Source organism: Meles meles, chromosome 21 (assembly GCF_922984935.1).
Source record: "Meles meles chromosome 21, mMelMel3.1 paternal haplotype, whole genome shotgun sequence".
NCBI lineage: Eukaryota > Metazoa > Chordata > Mammalia > Carnivora > Mustelidae > Meles > Meles meles.
Window position 1 is genome coordinate 43,433,147 of NC_060086.1, and position 12,342 is coordinate 43,445,488.

General features: G+C 62.5%; 1 protein-coding gene across 3 annotated transcripts in view; it reads left to right on the forward strand.

Moving 5' to 3' along the window:
• The window catches only part of LMF1 (lipase maturation factor 1), a 73,270-nt gene that overhangs the window by 31,571 nt on the left and 29,357 nt on the right, over positions 1-12,342 (forward strand). For all 3 annotated transcript variants that reach the window (XM_045993458.1, XM_045993457.1, XM_045993459.1), the window contains exon 4: positions 8,371-8,519. In XM_045993458.1, coding sequence (XP_045849414.1) covers positions 8,371-8,519 — 149 coding nt within the window. The remainder of the gene's footprint in view (positions 1-8,370; positions 8,520-12,342) is intronic.

Below are 12,342 nucleotides of genomic sequence, written 5' to 3' on the forward strand. Positions count from 1 at the left end.
CTTGTCAACCTTCCGGAGAATCACTGGTCCCCAAGTGCCCTGTAGGGTTCCTTTCATGTCATTTGCAGTTGCTGCGAGTGCCTCTTGATAGTTGAGCTCATTTTCTGTAGATTTTTTTTTAACTTTCTGTGTAGGCAATCGTATTTTTTTCTATGTCAAGTCTTAGAACTTTCTTCTTATTTTTACAGTGGCTAAGAATAAGTGTTGCATAGGACGTTTTAAATCATGTCATGAAAAATTTCAAACATGCCAGAAGAGCTTAAAGGATTGTGTAAAAACCCGTACATGGACCGTCTAGCTTCCAGAGTTCACATGTTACTAGCTTTTCCCTTTATTTGGCTGATCTCGTCATCTCTCTGTCCTTCTGTCAATCCGTGTTGTTTTTTTTAATATTTATCTGACAGATCACAAGTAGGCAGAGAGGCAGGCAGAGAGAGAGGAGGAAGCAGGCTCCCCACTGAGCAGGGAGCCCGATGCGGGGCTCGATCCCAGGACCCTGGGATCATGACCTGAGCCGAAGGCAGAGGCTTTAACCCACGGAGCCACCCAGGCGCCCCTGTCAATCCGTTTTTGATGCGTGTCGGAGTCCGTGGCGTATGACCCACGTACTTGCCCTGGTCATTAACTTCAGCGCGCTGCTCGTTGGCTAGACCGGAGCGTTGTCCCTGACAGAGTTCACACCCCGTAGGACGCGCAGATCGAAGTCCACAGGTTTAGAGTTTGGCAGATGCACACACCTGTGTGTGTTTGCCGTCAGGATGTAGAAGGTTCCCGTCACTCCCGCGTATGCGGAGGCAGGACCTTATCTGTTGGGAGGGGCCTGTCTGCGCCCTGCGCTCCGCGAGGAGGGCAGGTCTGCTCTGTGCCTGGCTTCTCAGCCCCTTTCCAGAACTCTCTGCAGACAGTGTGCCTGTCCGTGCCCCACTGGGGATCCTTGATTTTGGTGGCCTGTGGGGAAGGGCCATCGTTAACAGGGAATGTCTGAGAAATGAAATCAAAATGACCCAAATGAAAGCAGGTCTTCGGTGGCTGACGGTGGGGAACCGTCTCCTGCTTTCTTGTAGGCTGCGTTGTTCTTCGTAGTGACGTTTTGTGAGACTGTGTCCTGTACTCCCAGGCAGCTGGCCTGTCCTGCGAGGGACGCGAATGCCTTCTCCTCTCACTTGTGCTGGGCTGCTCGCGTGCTTCCTGTCCTCCGAAAACCCTTGAGTGTCTCAGCGGACGGTCTGGGTCCTTGCCGTGTGGAAGCGTGTGGGTTCTCGGTTCTGGTCTCGGAGCACAGTTGCGGGAGGTGGAAGGGACCGCATTCGGTCCACGGTCTGCTCGCCGCCGGTGACCGGCAGGAAGGCAGCTGTCACTCATCCGGTCACTCCTCCAGACGTAGCGCCGAGTTCTTCTCCGACGGCGGGGAGGGTTTGTCTCTGGTTGATGCAGTCTGAGTCTGTGTGGCATTTTTTGGACGCCGTCTCGTGGTTCCCTGAGGCTCCTGCATCTGCAACTTCTATGTCTTTTACCAAATTTGAGTAACTTTTGCCAATATGTTTTCAGGGTTTTTTCTGCCCTTTTCTCTCCAAGGTTCCAGTTATGTGTATGTAGGGCCGTCTGATGGTGTTCCCCCACTTCCTGAGGGTCTGTTCTTTTGTGACTCAGTCTTTAAAAAAAAATCTAGGTCAGTCGGTTCAGCGTCTTACCCTTGGTTTCAGCTCAGGTCGTGATCTCGGTCCCAGGATCGAGCCCCACGTCAGGTTCCCTGCTCAGCGGGGAGCCTGCTTCCCCCATCCCTCTGCCCCTCCCCTGCTCGTGTGCTAAAATAAATCTTAGGGGAAAAAAATCTGTTATTCAAGTTGAATAGCTTCAGTTGGACTATTTTCACGGTCACTACCTTTTTGTTCTCTGTGCTCGCAGCTGTCACTGCGTTCATCGAGAGAGTAAAATTTTCATTTCAGATATTTTCTTTTCTAGTTCTAGAATTTGTCGGGTGGTTTTTTTGTAGTTGTTTCTCTGTGCAGTTTCCCTGTCTGTCCATGCCTCACGGGCGTGTTTCCCTCCGCGCCTGGAAGACACTTAGCCGTGTGCCCGCCACGTGTTGCGGAGCTTGCGTGCCGGGCGCAGCGCGAGTGGAGGCGGGAGGTGCGTGACATGCAGTCGGGGCACGGCGAGCGCGTCGGTCGGGAGGCCGTGCTGGGACACGCTGAGGCCCAGTCGTAAATTTTACATCCTGAAAAGGCGGCATCTCAGCAGAGACTTGACCAGAGCGGCCAGGAACGGGCAGTGGGGGCAGAGACCTAAGGTGGGCCTGGCCTCCAGCGAGGGAGGAGATCCGGGCTAGAGCGGAGGGGTGGGGGGGGCGTCCGTGGGGCGCCGGCGAGCTTCGCCCTCTCCGTGCCGGGCCTGTGGGTCACTCGCATGCTGTTTCCCTCTGGTGATCCGCGTCAGCTGGCTTAGCTGAAGCCCCTCCTCCGTCGTACACTGACCCTTCCAAGAACTAAAAGCGTTTCTGGAAACCTGCCCTGATGGCCTCAGGGACGTGGTGCCTGAGGACATCACTGGCCCTTCCCCCCACCAGACCGTCTCCGGGCTTCTGTGCGCACAACCTGGGAGCAACACTGGCCGCCGGCAGTGCCCGCGGCATCCTCGTTCTGTGCCTGACGCCCGCCTCTCCTCTCGTGGCCCCGTGAAACGTACACGCTGCCCAGAGGGGGCTCTGGGGTGGGCCGCGCCTCGGTGGCCGCCCCGGCTTCCAGACCCAGAGCCGCCGGAAACCTCTCCCTCTCACCGGGAGCGAGGCCGGTCCTGCTGCGTGTGGGAGGGGGGAGCGCCGCTGTGCCCAGTGCAGTGACCCCAGGGGAGACCGTGTCTGGGGCGCTGAGTCTGCAGTGCCGCCCGACCTCGGACCTGGGCACACACCGGCCAGAGACGTCCGGGACTCCTTCCTGCTGTTCAGAAGAGCGGACCCTCGCGTGGCTCCTGACGCATTTGCACGTGTGTACAGTGACTGGACGTGCCGGCCTCGTGCACCCGCCAGGCCTGCCGTCCTTTGGTGACCAGGGTGCACCCCTCAGCGGCTTCGGGGACGCACAGAAACCGTTTGCACTGAGCGAGTGGAAGATCGGGAACAGTGGAGGGCGAAAGCAGGGCCCGGTGTGCATGCAGGCGGGCGCTCCCTCCACTGCACGAGGCCCGCGGACACAGGGTGTGTCTCAGCAGACGCGTCTCCCGGGGCACAGGAGACCCGGAGCATCCCTGCGGCGGCTGCCCCGACGGCGTGACCCGTGCGGCTTCAGATCCTGACGGGCTGCTGAGACAGGCTCCGGCTAGTTTCCAGGCGCAGGAAGGAAACGAGACAAAGGAATGGTAATGTGTCGTGCCCTTCAGCCTGATGCACGTTAGCTATTTAGAATATATTAATCCTGAGAAATCTCTGTTGCTAGATCTAATTTCCGTGGACAGGAAGCATTTTCATATTTATCCAAAACCAGTAAAGCTAGCGGAGGTCATTACTGAGTTTTGTTTTCGGGCTAGCTGCTGATACCTGCACAGATCGGAGCGGCAGGGGACGCCTGGGGCTAGGAAGTCTGGTTGCCATGGTAACTGCGCATTAACCAGCACCGTGACAAAGTGCAGTGGACGGGGGTCGCTGTGTGGGTGTGCAGGTTACGGAGGTCACTTCCTGTTCCCTGCAGCGCCCAAGGACATCCTCACAACAGATCAGCAATTCTCTGAACGAGTCGTAACTGGGAGCATGCAGTTTAAAGTGGTTTTATTTAAAGCACGGAGCCTTTAACTGACCCTTCCGAAAGTACCCGCTTGCTGGAAAATTCACTCCTGCTCACCATCTGTTCACGACCGGACTTAAACCCTGCCTCTGAAACGTGGGGTCCCCGGCTCGCCTCTCCTTCCAGAAACCAGGCTCCGTCTCCTGGACTAACAGCCAGAGCAGGGCCTCTCAGGCCGCTTTCCCCTCCTCGGCTCCTGCTGGTTCTGGGGGTTCCTGGGGAGGCCCGGCTGTAGCCCGGCCAGGGCGGGGCCGGCAAGAGTGCAGGCCAGCTCAAGGACAAAGGACCGTCCCCAGTCTGTACCCTTAGGGCGAGGTCGGTCAGCTCTACAAGCCATTCCAGTGGCCTAAAGGGGTCGCCGAGGCCAGGCCCCTCCAACGGTCCTTCCTGCAGACACGTGTGACGCATGCTGGCCTGGCTGGTTGCCACGGCAGGGGGATGTCTGCAGGGGTGATAAGGTTTGCAGGGGTGAAGGCGTTGGTCCCCGTGAGAGACATGGTAACCCCAGAACCGTGCGGGGCACTCTGTCGCCCCCACACCGTGGAAAGGGCCCCTTGCGTCGCTGCTTCATCACTCCCCACCCTGGCGGAGGACCCAGAAGGTGGAGAACGTGGCGTAGAAGAGCCGCGCGTGCTCCGGGTGCCGCTGGGAGCCCCGGGCGGCCGCTGGGGGGGGGGGGGGGCGCCGTGCAGGAGTGACAGCCCGTCAGAGGGGGGGCATCTCTCTGCCTCTTCCCGGTTTCTCGCCCGAGGCTAATGGGTTTCCTGCCCCTCCCTCCTGTGGACGGCAGCTGTCACTCTTGCAGGATCTGTAGGTGCCACGCTCCGGTATTCTAAGTAACCGTAACAACTTTCGGGAAGGTGACGAGCCCTCGCCGGTACCGTCTCTCCGCGTGGCCGTCTGAAGACTCGACCAGGTCTTTCTCCAGGCTCAGAACGGCTGCGCTTGTGCCGCGTGGGACCTCGACTGGTCCCGCGGGCCCCTCGCCGGCCAGAGCCTGTCTGCGTCCCACCACGAGCGGACAGACCCCGGAGAGGCGGCCAGGCCCCGTGCCCTCGGCCGCTCCCCGGTCAGCAGGCACAGGTCGGGCCTGTGGGCGCTGGGTTCTCCGGGTGTTTAACAGAAGAGCGCCTTCACGCTCCACGTGTCCCCAAGTAGGGCAGAAAGCTCAGCGCCACTGGTACGCTGGTTTTATTTCGAGAGCGGGTCCCCGAGCTGAGCCGGCGGCACAAGACGCGGGCCCACAGACCGAGGCCCTGTGCTGTGCGTGCTGAGCATCCGCGTGGAGCACGTTTCGTGGGGTCTTTCCTCAGGCTCCCCGCAGCGGCCTGGCAGACAAGGGCGTGCGCCCCACAGTGTGAAGTGCTAGCTCAACGGCACCAGCCCGGAGAGCAGCACCCCCACCGGCCCCAGCCCCATGAGCCATCCACCGACGACAGGGCTTTGGGCTGTGGCCACCCTCTGACCTGGAGGACGTGAACAGTGGTGGTCGGCCCCGAGCTCTGCAGAGCTGCGTCGGGGCTCATGGTCCCAGCGGCAGCACCGGGGGGAGCCCCTGCAGCCTCTCTGAGTGTGGCTTGGCCCTTGTCCCACTGCCTATTTGGGGACATGCCCGAGGGGCTAACATAGCTTGGGAGCTGCCCGCCGGCCGACAGCTGCTCCGGCGGTCACGGTCCAAGGTCAGGGTCAAGAGTGCTGACCCCGCATCTCTGAGATGGAGGACTTCCCCCCAGTTCACGTGGAAGCTTCCCAAGTGTGGCCTGTTCACCGCTTGTCTACACTATTGCAAATAAGCCAGTCGGTTTCTGGAAGTGGCCGTTCCAGAAACAGGCAGCTGCCTGGACCTCGGGCTTTGTGGCTTCCTAGAGGACGTCAGCCAGCCATGCCCCCAGAGCCGTGCGGGACCACGCATCGGCTGCATCCCTGAGAGACACCCGAGGGGTCGGAGCCTTCTAGGGTCACCGTGGAAGCGAAATGTTTTTCTGAAAGACTTTGTGAGAGAGAAAGTTAGTTGGGGGGGGGGGGGGCGTGCAGAGGAAGAGACAGAATCCCAAATGGACTCTGCCGGCTCCATCCCACGACCCTGAGCTCCTAACATGAGCCGCAGTGGAGTCAGACGCCCAGCCAGCTAAGCCCCGTCAGCGGGCGTGGGCACAGCCATGCAGGAGCCTCTGCGGTCTCCCGTGCGGACAAGGGTCTGAGTACAGGGGGAGGCGCCCTCCCGGGGACTTGGAGCTGCAGGCGAGGCTGCCGTGGGGTGTGCGGGTGGCGTTCAGCGCTTACGGCGGGGAGCACCGCGTCATGGGGCCCCCGGCGAGCACGGGCCGGGCCGTCCTCTGCACCCGGCCACGGGGCTGCGGGAAGCCAGCCGTCCGGGCATCTGGCTTCTGGGGACGTCTGCCCACCGCACTGGGCGAGAAGAGTGCTGTCCTTGTGCCGCAGCCCCGTCTGCTCAGACTTGACAGGATCCACAGAAGCGGGGGGCTCTGCCAGCGACCTGATCCACCCCAGCGGTGTCGGCGAGCGCTCGTGGCCCAGGGGCCGGCGGCCAGTGACCTGGTGGCTCCAGCCGGATGGGAGGGGGTGGCGAGGGGCTTGGGTGTCTCCGCTGTCCCTGAACACGCCAGCAAAGTAAGGAAGGTTCCAGCAGGTTCACAGGAAGCAGGAGGGCGGCTGACCCCTGCCAGTCCACGTGAGTCCCCGAGGCGGCCGTGTGTCCCTCGCCCGCCCCATCACCCGCTTGCTGGCACTTGAGTGGGCCTCTGGGCTCCCCCATTTGCACATCACTTTGACTGGTGTCACTCAAGCAGCGCGTTAAAATTCCGCTCAGCGCGTCTGTGTGGAGTGCGGCGGCAATTAGGGAAGGCGGGCCTGTGCTCTGGGGAACGCTCCGCGCCCGCGTCTGCGAGGCCTTTCCCGTGGGCACGGGCAGGACCAGCCTTGCACTGGGGGACCGAGCAAGCGTGCCCTGCCCCTGCCCGCGGGGTTCTGGGCGGACGCCCCACCCGCCCGTTTCTGTGGCTCGCCAGGCCGCTGCCCCGTGCTGCGGGGCCGCTCGGCTTCCTCACGCTCTCGCGCCTGGGCGGAGGGCCTGGGGCGGGCGGCAGGCCTGAGAGGTCTCTCAGCGAGCAGAAGCGCCCCCGGGGAAGCACGCCGCAGCGCCCGGTCCCTTCCGCCTTCTGTGGCATCCCCGGGGCAGGAAGGCACGTGGCTTGGGAAACACAGTCCGCGTGAAGCGAGCCCGAAGTTGACCACAGCCCTCTCTCGAGACAAAACTGGAGAAACTGTCACAAGGAACAAAGTCCGTTTCTTCCTGCTCGAAAGGGAGTTTGCAGCAAGTTGTAAAGCAAGGTCTCCCAGCGACGTGAACGAGAAGAGAACCTTGACCCCGGTGCTCCGAGTCTGGAATCCCCGAAACAGACTGAGTGCTGAGCCTTCCTGCTTTGTCCCTCTCAGAGCTCGGGCAGGAGTCGGGCCTCCCGGCGCTCAGGGCAGGTGGACGCCACTCACCGGGTCGCCACGGAGCGGGGCATGAGTGCCCCCTTCCTGGCCGCAGCTGCCACCCCCCGTCCCTGCTCCTGAGGGCACCTCCCAACCCCAGCACTGCGCAGGCTTCTGCCCGCTTCCGGAAGCCCCTCTGGATGGAGGCAGGGTGCGTGCTGGCCAGTGCCTCGCAGCAGCACGACCTCTCCCGCAGAGGAGCGGGTTTGGAACTGGGACTTCAGAAATCCCCGAAGACACGAGAGTAAACGGGAACCCCCCACTTTGTTATGAAAGTGTCAAACTACAGAGTTTCAAGGGGGGGCACAGTGAGACCCGCAAACCCACCACCAGGGCCGCGCTGGGTGTCCGCTCTGTGACGTCACCCCGTCCCACGCCCTAACCTTCTGTGCGTGTCAACCCAGGTTGCAGACCCCAAGAGCTGTCCGGCCGTAAAACTCAGGTCCAGAACTCAGTTAAGTTTGTCTGCTGGCTGTTTTGTTTCGGGAAGAAATTGACAGTGAAATGCACAGACCTCCGGCTGTCTCTGATGAGTTTTGGCCCAGGCACTCCCTGCCGCTCACCCCCGCCGGGTGTCACCCTGGAGGCTAGGTTTCCGTTTCTCCTGTATCAGTTTCGCTCATTCTAGAGCGTTCTGTGAATGGGACTGTAGTGCATGGACCCTGTGTAAAGTAGCTTTCCTGCTGCATGAGGTTTTTCAGCAAAATGAGCTCCAAGGGGGCATAGGCAGCGTGCAGAAAGGCCAAGGGACGGCAGCCTGAGACCTGCTTCAGGTCCCAGGTCCGGGCATGCCTGTGAGAACACGGAGCCGCCGCCCGCCGCTGTGTGCGCACTGGTCGCAGGGCTTCCGGCTCGCACCCTCGCGTCCCAAGGTGGAGCTGGGGCCCCTGACCACGGACCCGTGTCTCCCTCTGGCTTCCCCCTCCCCCAGCGCAGACCGGGCAGACCCTCCCGTCAGGTCATCTGGCCCGACACGTCGTCATACCCCCTGTGGTTCAGGGACCACGTAAGTTGAACGGAGTTTGGTGACTCGCTGCTCTGGAGAACGGCTGATGCTAACGTGGCTCTTTGTGTTCTTTCTGCCTCGCTGCAGGACGGGAGGCCCAGCTGCTGGAGACGGGGTTCCTGGGGGTTTTCCTGTGCCCTCTTTGGAGTCTGTCTCGACTGCCCACGGGAACCCCCCCATCCCGAATCGTGCTGTGGGGCTTTCGGTGGCTGATTTTCAGAATCATGCTCGGAGCAGTAAGTAGAACTCTTACTTACCATGTTTCGGGGGAATGCGCCGCAAAGGAGCCGTCCCTCGCCGCCCTCTTGGCTGGGCCCGTCCTGCTACTCTTCGTGTTCTCTGGCCTCTCTGTGAGCCCTTGAGATGCCCCCGGCCCCCGGCCCTTTGCATGAGCACTGTCTGTGAACGCGTCCCGACGCTGCCCGCTGCACAAGGAGATTCACAGGAACAGTCCCCCGGCAGCTGCCCCTCTCCCCAGCAGCCCTCCTGCTTGTTCCTGGGACGGGTTTAGGCCAGTAAGGACAGGGACAAGGCCAGACATGCTAGAGCTTCCTGTCCCTCGGGGCCGGAGTTCTTGGTACCATCGCCTCAGGGAACGAAGAGGTCGACCAGACCCAGGGTGGTGGGTAGGAAAGCCAAGTTCTTGAGCGAGAGTGTAAAGCTCCTGGAGAGGGCAGGGGCCGGGCCTGAGAGGGGTGCCCTGTGAGCTTCCAACGAGGAGCTATCGCAAGGCTCCTGAGACCGGGCCCGTGGGTTGGCCACCAAGGTGTGCTGGTCGGGGCTCTGATCATGTACTCGTCTGCCTGTCCGTTATTGTTCACATGGTGGTGCTCTTAGGACCGGACATTTGGAGGCTAAGTGATAGTGGCCAGTGTCTTATGGGTCACTGTTTTGTTTCGGGACGTCCTGCGGAAGTCCCCCTGCAGAGGCTGCAGACCGCGTGCTTTCGTGTCTCGTGCAAGCGATCGAACGGGTGCCAGTGCGCTTTTGTCTCTGCTGGCCCGGCTTCCTGGCTTCACGTTGGGCCCCTGGGCCTGATGACGTACGTGTCCGATGAGCTCCTAACAGCAAGGCTCACAGTCCCCCTGTCACCCCAGAGCGGCCACGCTGGCTTCCTTCTGTCTCCACCTGCTGAGTGCTCTGTGCAGACGCATCGCTCTTCAGGGAGCGTCTCCCAAAGGCCAGGCGAGCGGGCGGCGCTGTCCACCCGCTGTGGCTGCTCGGCGTGTGGCTGTGGCTGCCCGGCACAGATTCTCGGCTCACGCCCTCTCACCGGGCACCAGGCCCGGACACCCCCACCACCAACTTCCTCAGGGCCCTTGCAGGTGTGCGTGTCCGCCTCCCGTCACTTTTCCCATTTTCAGAAATGCTCTCTGAACCGTAGACTCAGGAGCGACGTGCTTCCTTCTGACCCCCAGCTGACTAGGCACGGAGACCGGCTAATTGTGTTCACTTGCTCTAACAGTTCTCTCCTTTGGTAACGAGATCTGGGCTTTCATCCTGCAACACTGACTTCTTTCGTAGCGGACACCTTGTCCTTCAGGTCCGGGAAGTACCTGTTTGCTTGAAGTCTCCACAGGGGCCGGGACCGGGGTCCAGCACGAGCTCACAGACCGCTTGCTTCTGCCGTGCCCGAAACGGCAGCCCCCCCGCCCGTGTCCCCTGCAGTCCAGATGGCCCGCAGTCCCCCCCCGTCCCCCACAATGGACGCTGGCTGGCTGTGTGCTCTGCGTCCCCGTAGGCAGCCTCTCACTCTTAGTCCGGGGCAGGGTCTGTGTGTCCCGTCTCTGACTCAGGCAGGCCCAGCCAGTCTCCAAGAAGCTGCCTTCTCCCCCACTGTGTACTTAGTGAGTGTGGTGCGGTGGACTCCCATGGGATTCCGTGGCTGCCTTCGACAGACACTCTGTACGTGGGAGTGTGTCCGCCTGCCCTCTGCTCCACCCAGCGCCTCTGCACTCCTCTGCGGCTGCCAGTCATCGGATGCCCTCGCTCCCCAGGGCTGCGTGGCCAGCAGGAGCCTGTCTTACTGCCGCATCGCCCTCAAATACTGAGCGGGGCCCGTTCTTGGCTGGCGATGGGTGGTTCCTGAGCGGCACGGGTGTCTGTGGGCGCAGAGGGCCCCGGCTGCTTGTGGGACAGCCAGGAGCCCATGCTTACGTCTTTCGGACACCCTCCTGGATGCCGAAGCAGCTTCGTGCTGGTGTGGCCGCCTGCGGTCTGCTGATGCCGCACCCGGGGGGCGCTCCGCCTGGGACGTGGGTGCCCGTGCGTGAAGCCGCAGGAGTGTGCGTCCGGCTACAGTGTGGCCGGGAGGTGCCCGACCCCGGGCAGGCGTGCGTGGCTGCAGGGGCTGGGGCAGCCGTGTGGAGCCAGCCACGAAGCGTGCGTTCTCCAGACTCCGCATCCGCGTCGTTACCAGGACAGCCGGCCTCCTCTTCACCGTTCCTTTTCCGCCAACGTGGAAGCTCCTGGCTGCGGCTCGTAGGACGCCGTTAGCAGTGGGCTGAGGCTCCGTGCCCGTCTCCACCTCATTTTGATTTTCTGCTCCGCTGCCTTTAAAGGTGATAGTGTGGGAAGAGTTTCTGTCGCCGCAGGGGACCCGCCCGGGGCAGCAGTTTCGGCGGGTGGGGGCGGGAAGCCGAGGGCCCCATGGGAGCACAGCCGGGGTCGGGGCGCGGGGCGGCGGAGCCGTCGGAGTGCAGGGTTCGTGACGCTGGGAGGGGAGCGGCCCCCGCGGGGCCTGCCGGCGCCCCCAAGCGCCTTCCGTGGCATCGTGACCGAGGGCTCTCCCCAGCTGCGCAGGAGCTCCCGGGAAGAGGGGCCGTTCCGTGCTTCTGTCGGCGCGCTGGCTGCTCGTCGTCCTTCGCGGGCGTGTGCGGGGAGAGCGGCAGCCAGCATAGCGCCTGCCGCTTGTGAGGTGACAGGGCCGTGGAGGCCGCCGAGGACGGGGCTGCCTGCAGCTGGGAGTCCCGGGCCCTGACCTGCTCCCGCTGGAGCCTCGGACACGGAGGCCGTGGTAGCGGTGTTGTCTGCGGCGCCTCCGCTGTGCCGAGAGCTCGGGCCTTCTGCAGCGGGGCAGCGGCGAGAGCTCAGGGCCCCCATGTGTTCATGCCGCGCGGGGCCGTGGAGGAGTTGGTGGCAGCGGGCTGCCCGGCTCTCCCTGCATGGCTGGGAACGACGCAGGGCGTTGTGCGGCCCTCGTCACACCGGACAGCAGACAGTGGGGCCGGGGGACACACGGCCGCTGCCCGCTGGCTCCGCTCCGCCTCACATCCTACTGGACTTCGGGGACAAGGCACCGGCAGGAGGGCGCTGGGCACTGAAGGAGCCCTAAGAACGCGGCCCGCTGCTGCCGGAGACCTGTGACAGTGCCCAGCTCTGATCGGACCAGGAGAGCCCAAGGCCATGCAGACCGTGACCGGACAGTCTTCAGAGTCACTCCCCAGCGCTGTGCAGGGCATGGCTCCGCCCGGGGAGCACAGCCACTCGGCCTGCGTCCTGGATGGTCCTGGCGCGGGGGAGGACTGCGGGGGGAGGTTCTGGCGTGGACTGAACGAGACAGGTGCGCCGGGACTCCGTGCCGTGTGCACAGCTTTCCAGGCGCTGGGTGTTCTCGAAGTAAAAGGTGAACAGCTGACGTACTTGTGTAGGGAGGGGACAGTCCGAGGACATGCTCCGCTCTTTCAGATGTGCATTACCAACAGCGACAGAAGAGACGAAAACTCTGGGAAGTGTCAGGAACAGAGCACCTTTCCAGCTGCGGAACTCCGGGCCCAGAAGCCCTTGCCGATGCGTTCTCTAAACGTTCACGGCGGAAGCGTGTGAGCTCGGCGCCGTGCGTCCGGAGAGCAGAAGGGAGCTTCCCGGTTCAGGTCTGTGAGCTGCAGGGGGCAAGGGCGTTTCAAGAAAAGAACGTCCCAGAGCGCTGATCTTCAGGAGCACCAACAACATTTTGACCCGTTAGCAAACGGAGCCTGCAGCGCCTGAGAGGCGTGAGGTGCGGACACCGAGCGGCCTTTCCCCGGGACGCGGGGCTGGGTGGGCGGGAACACACCCCTG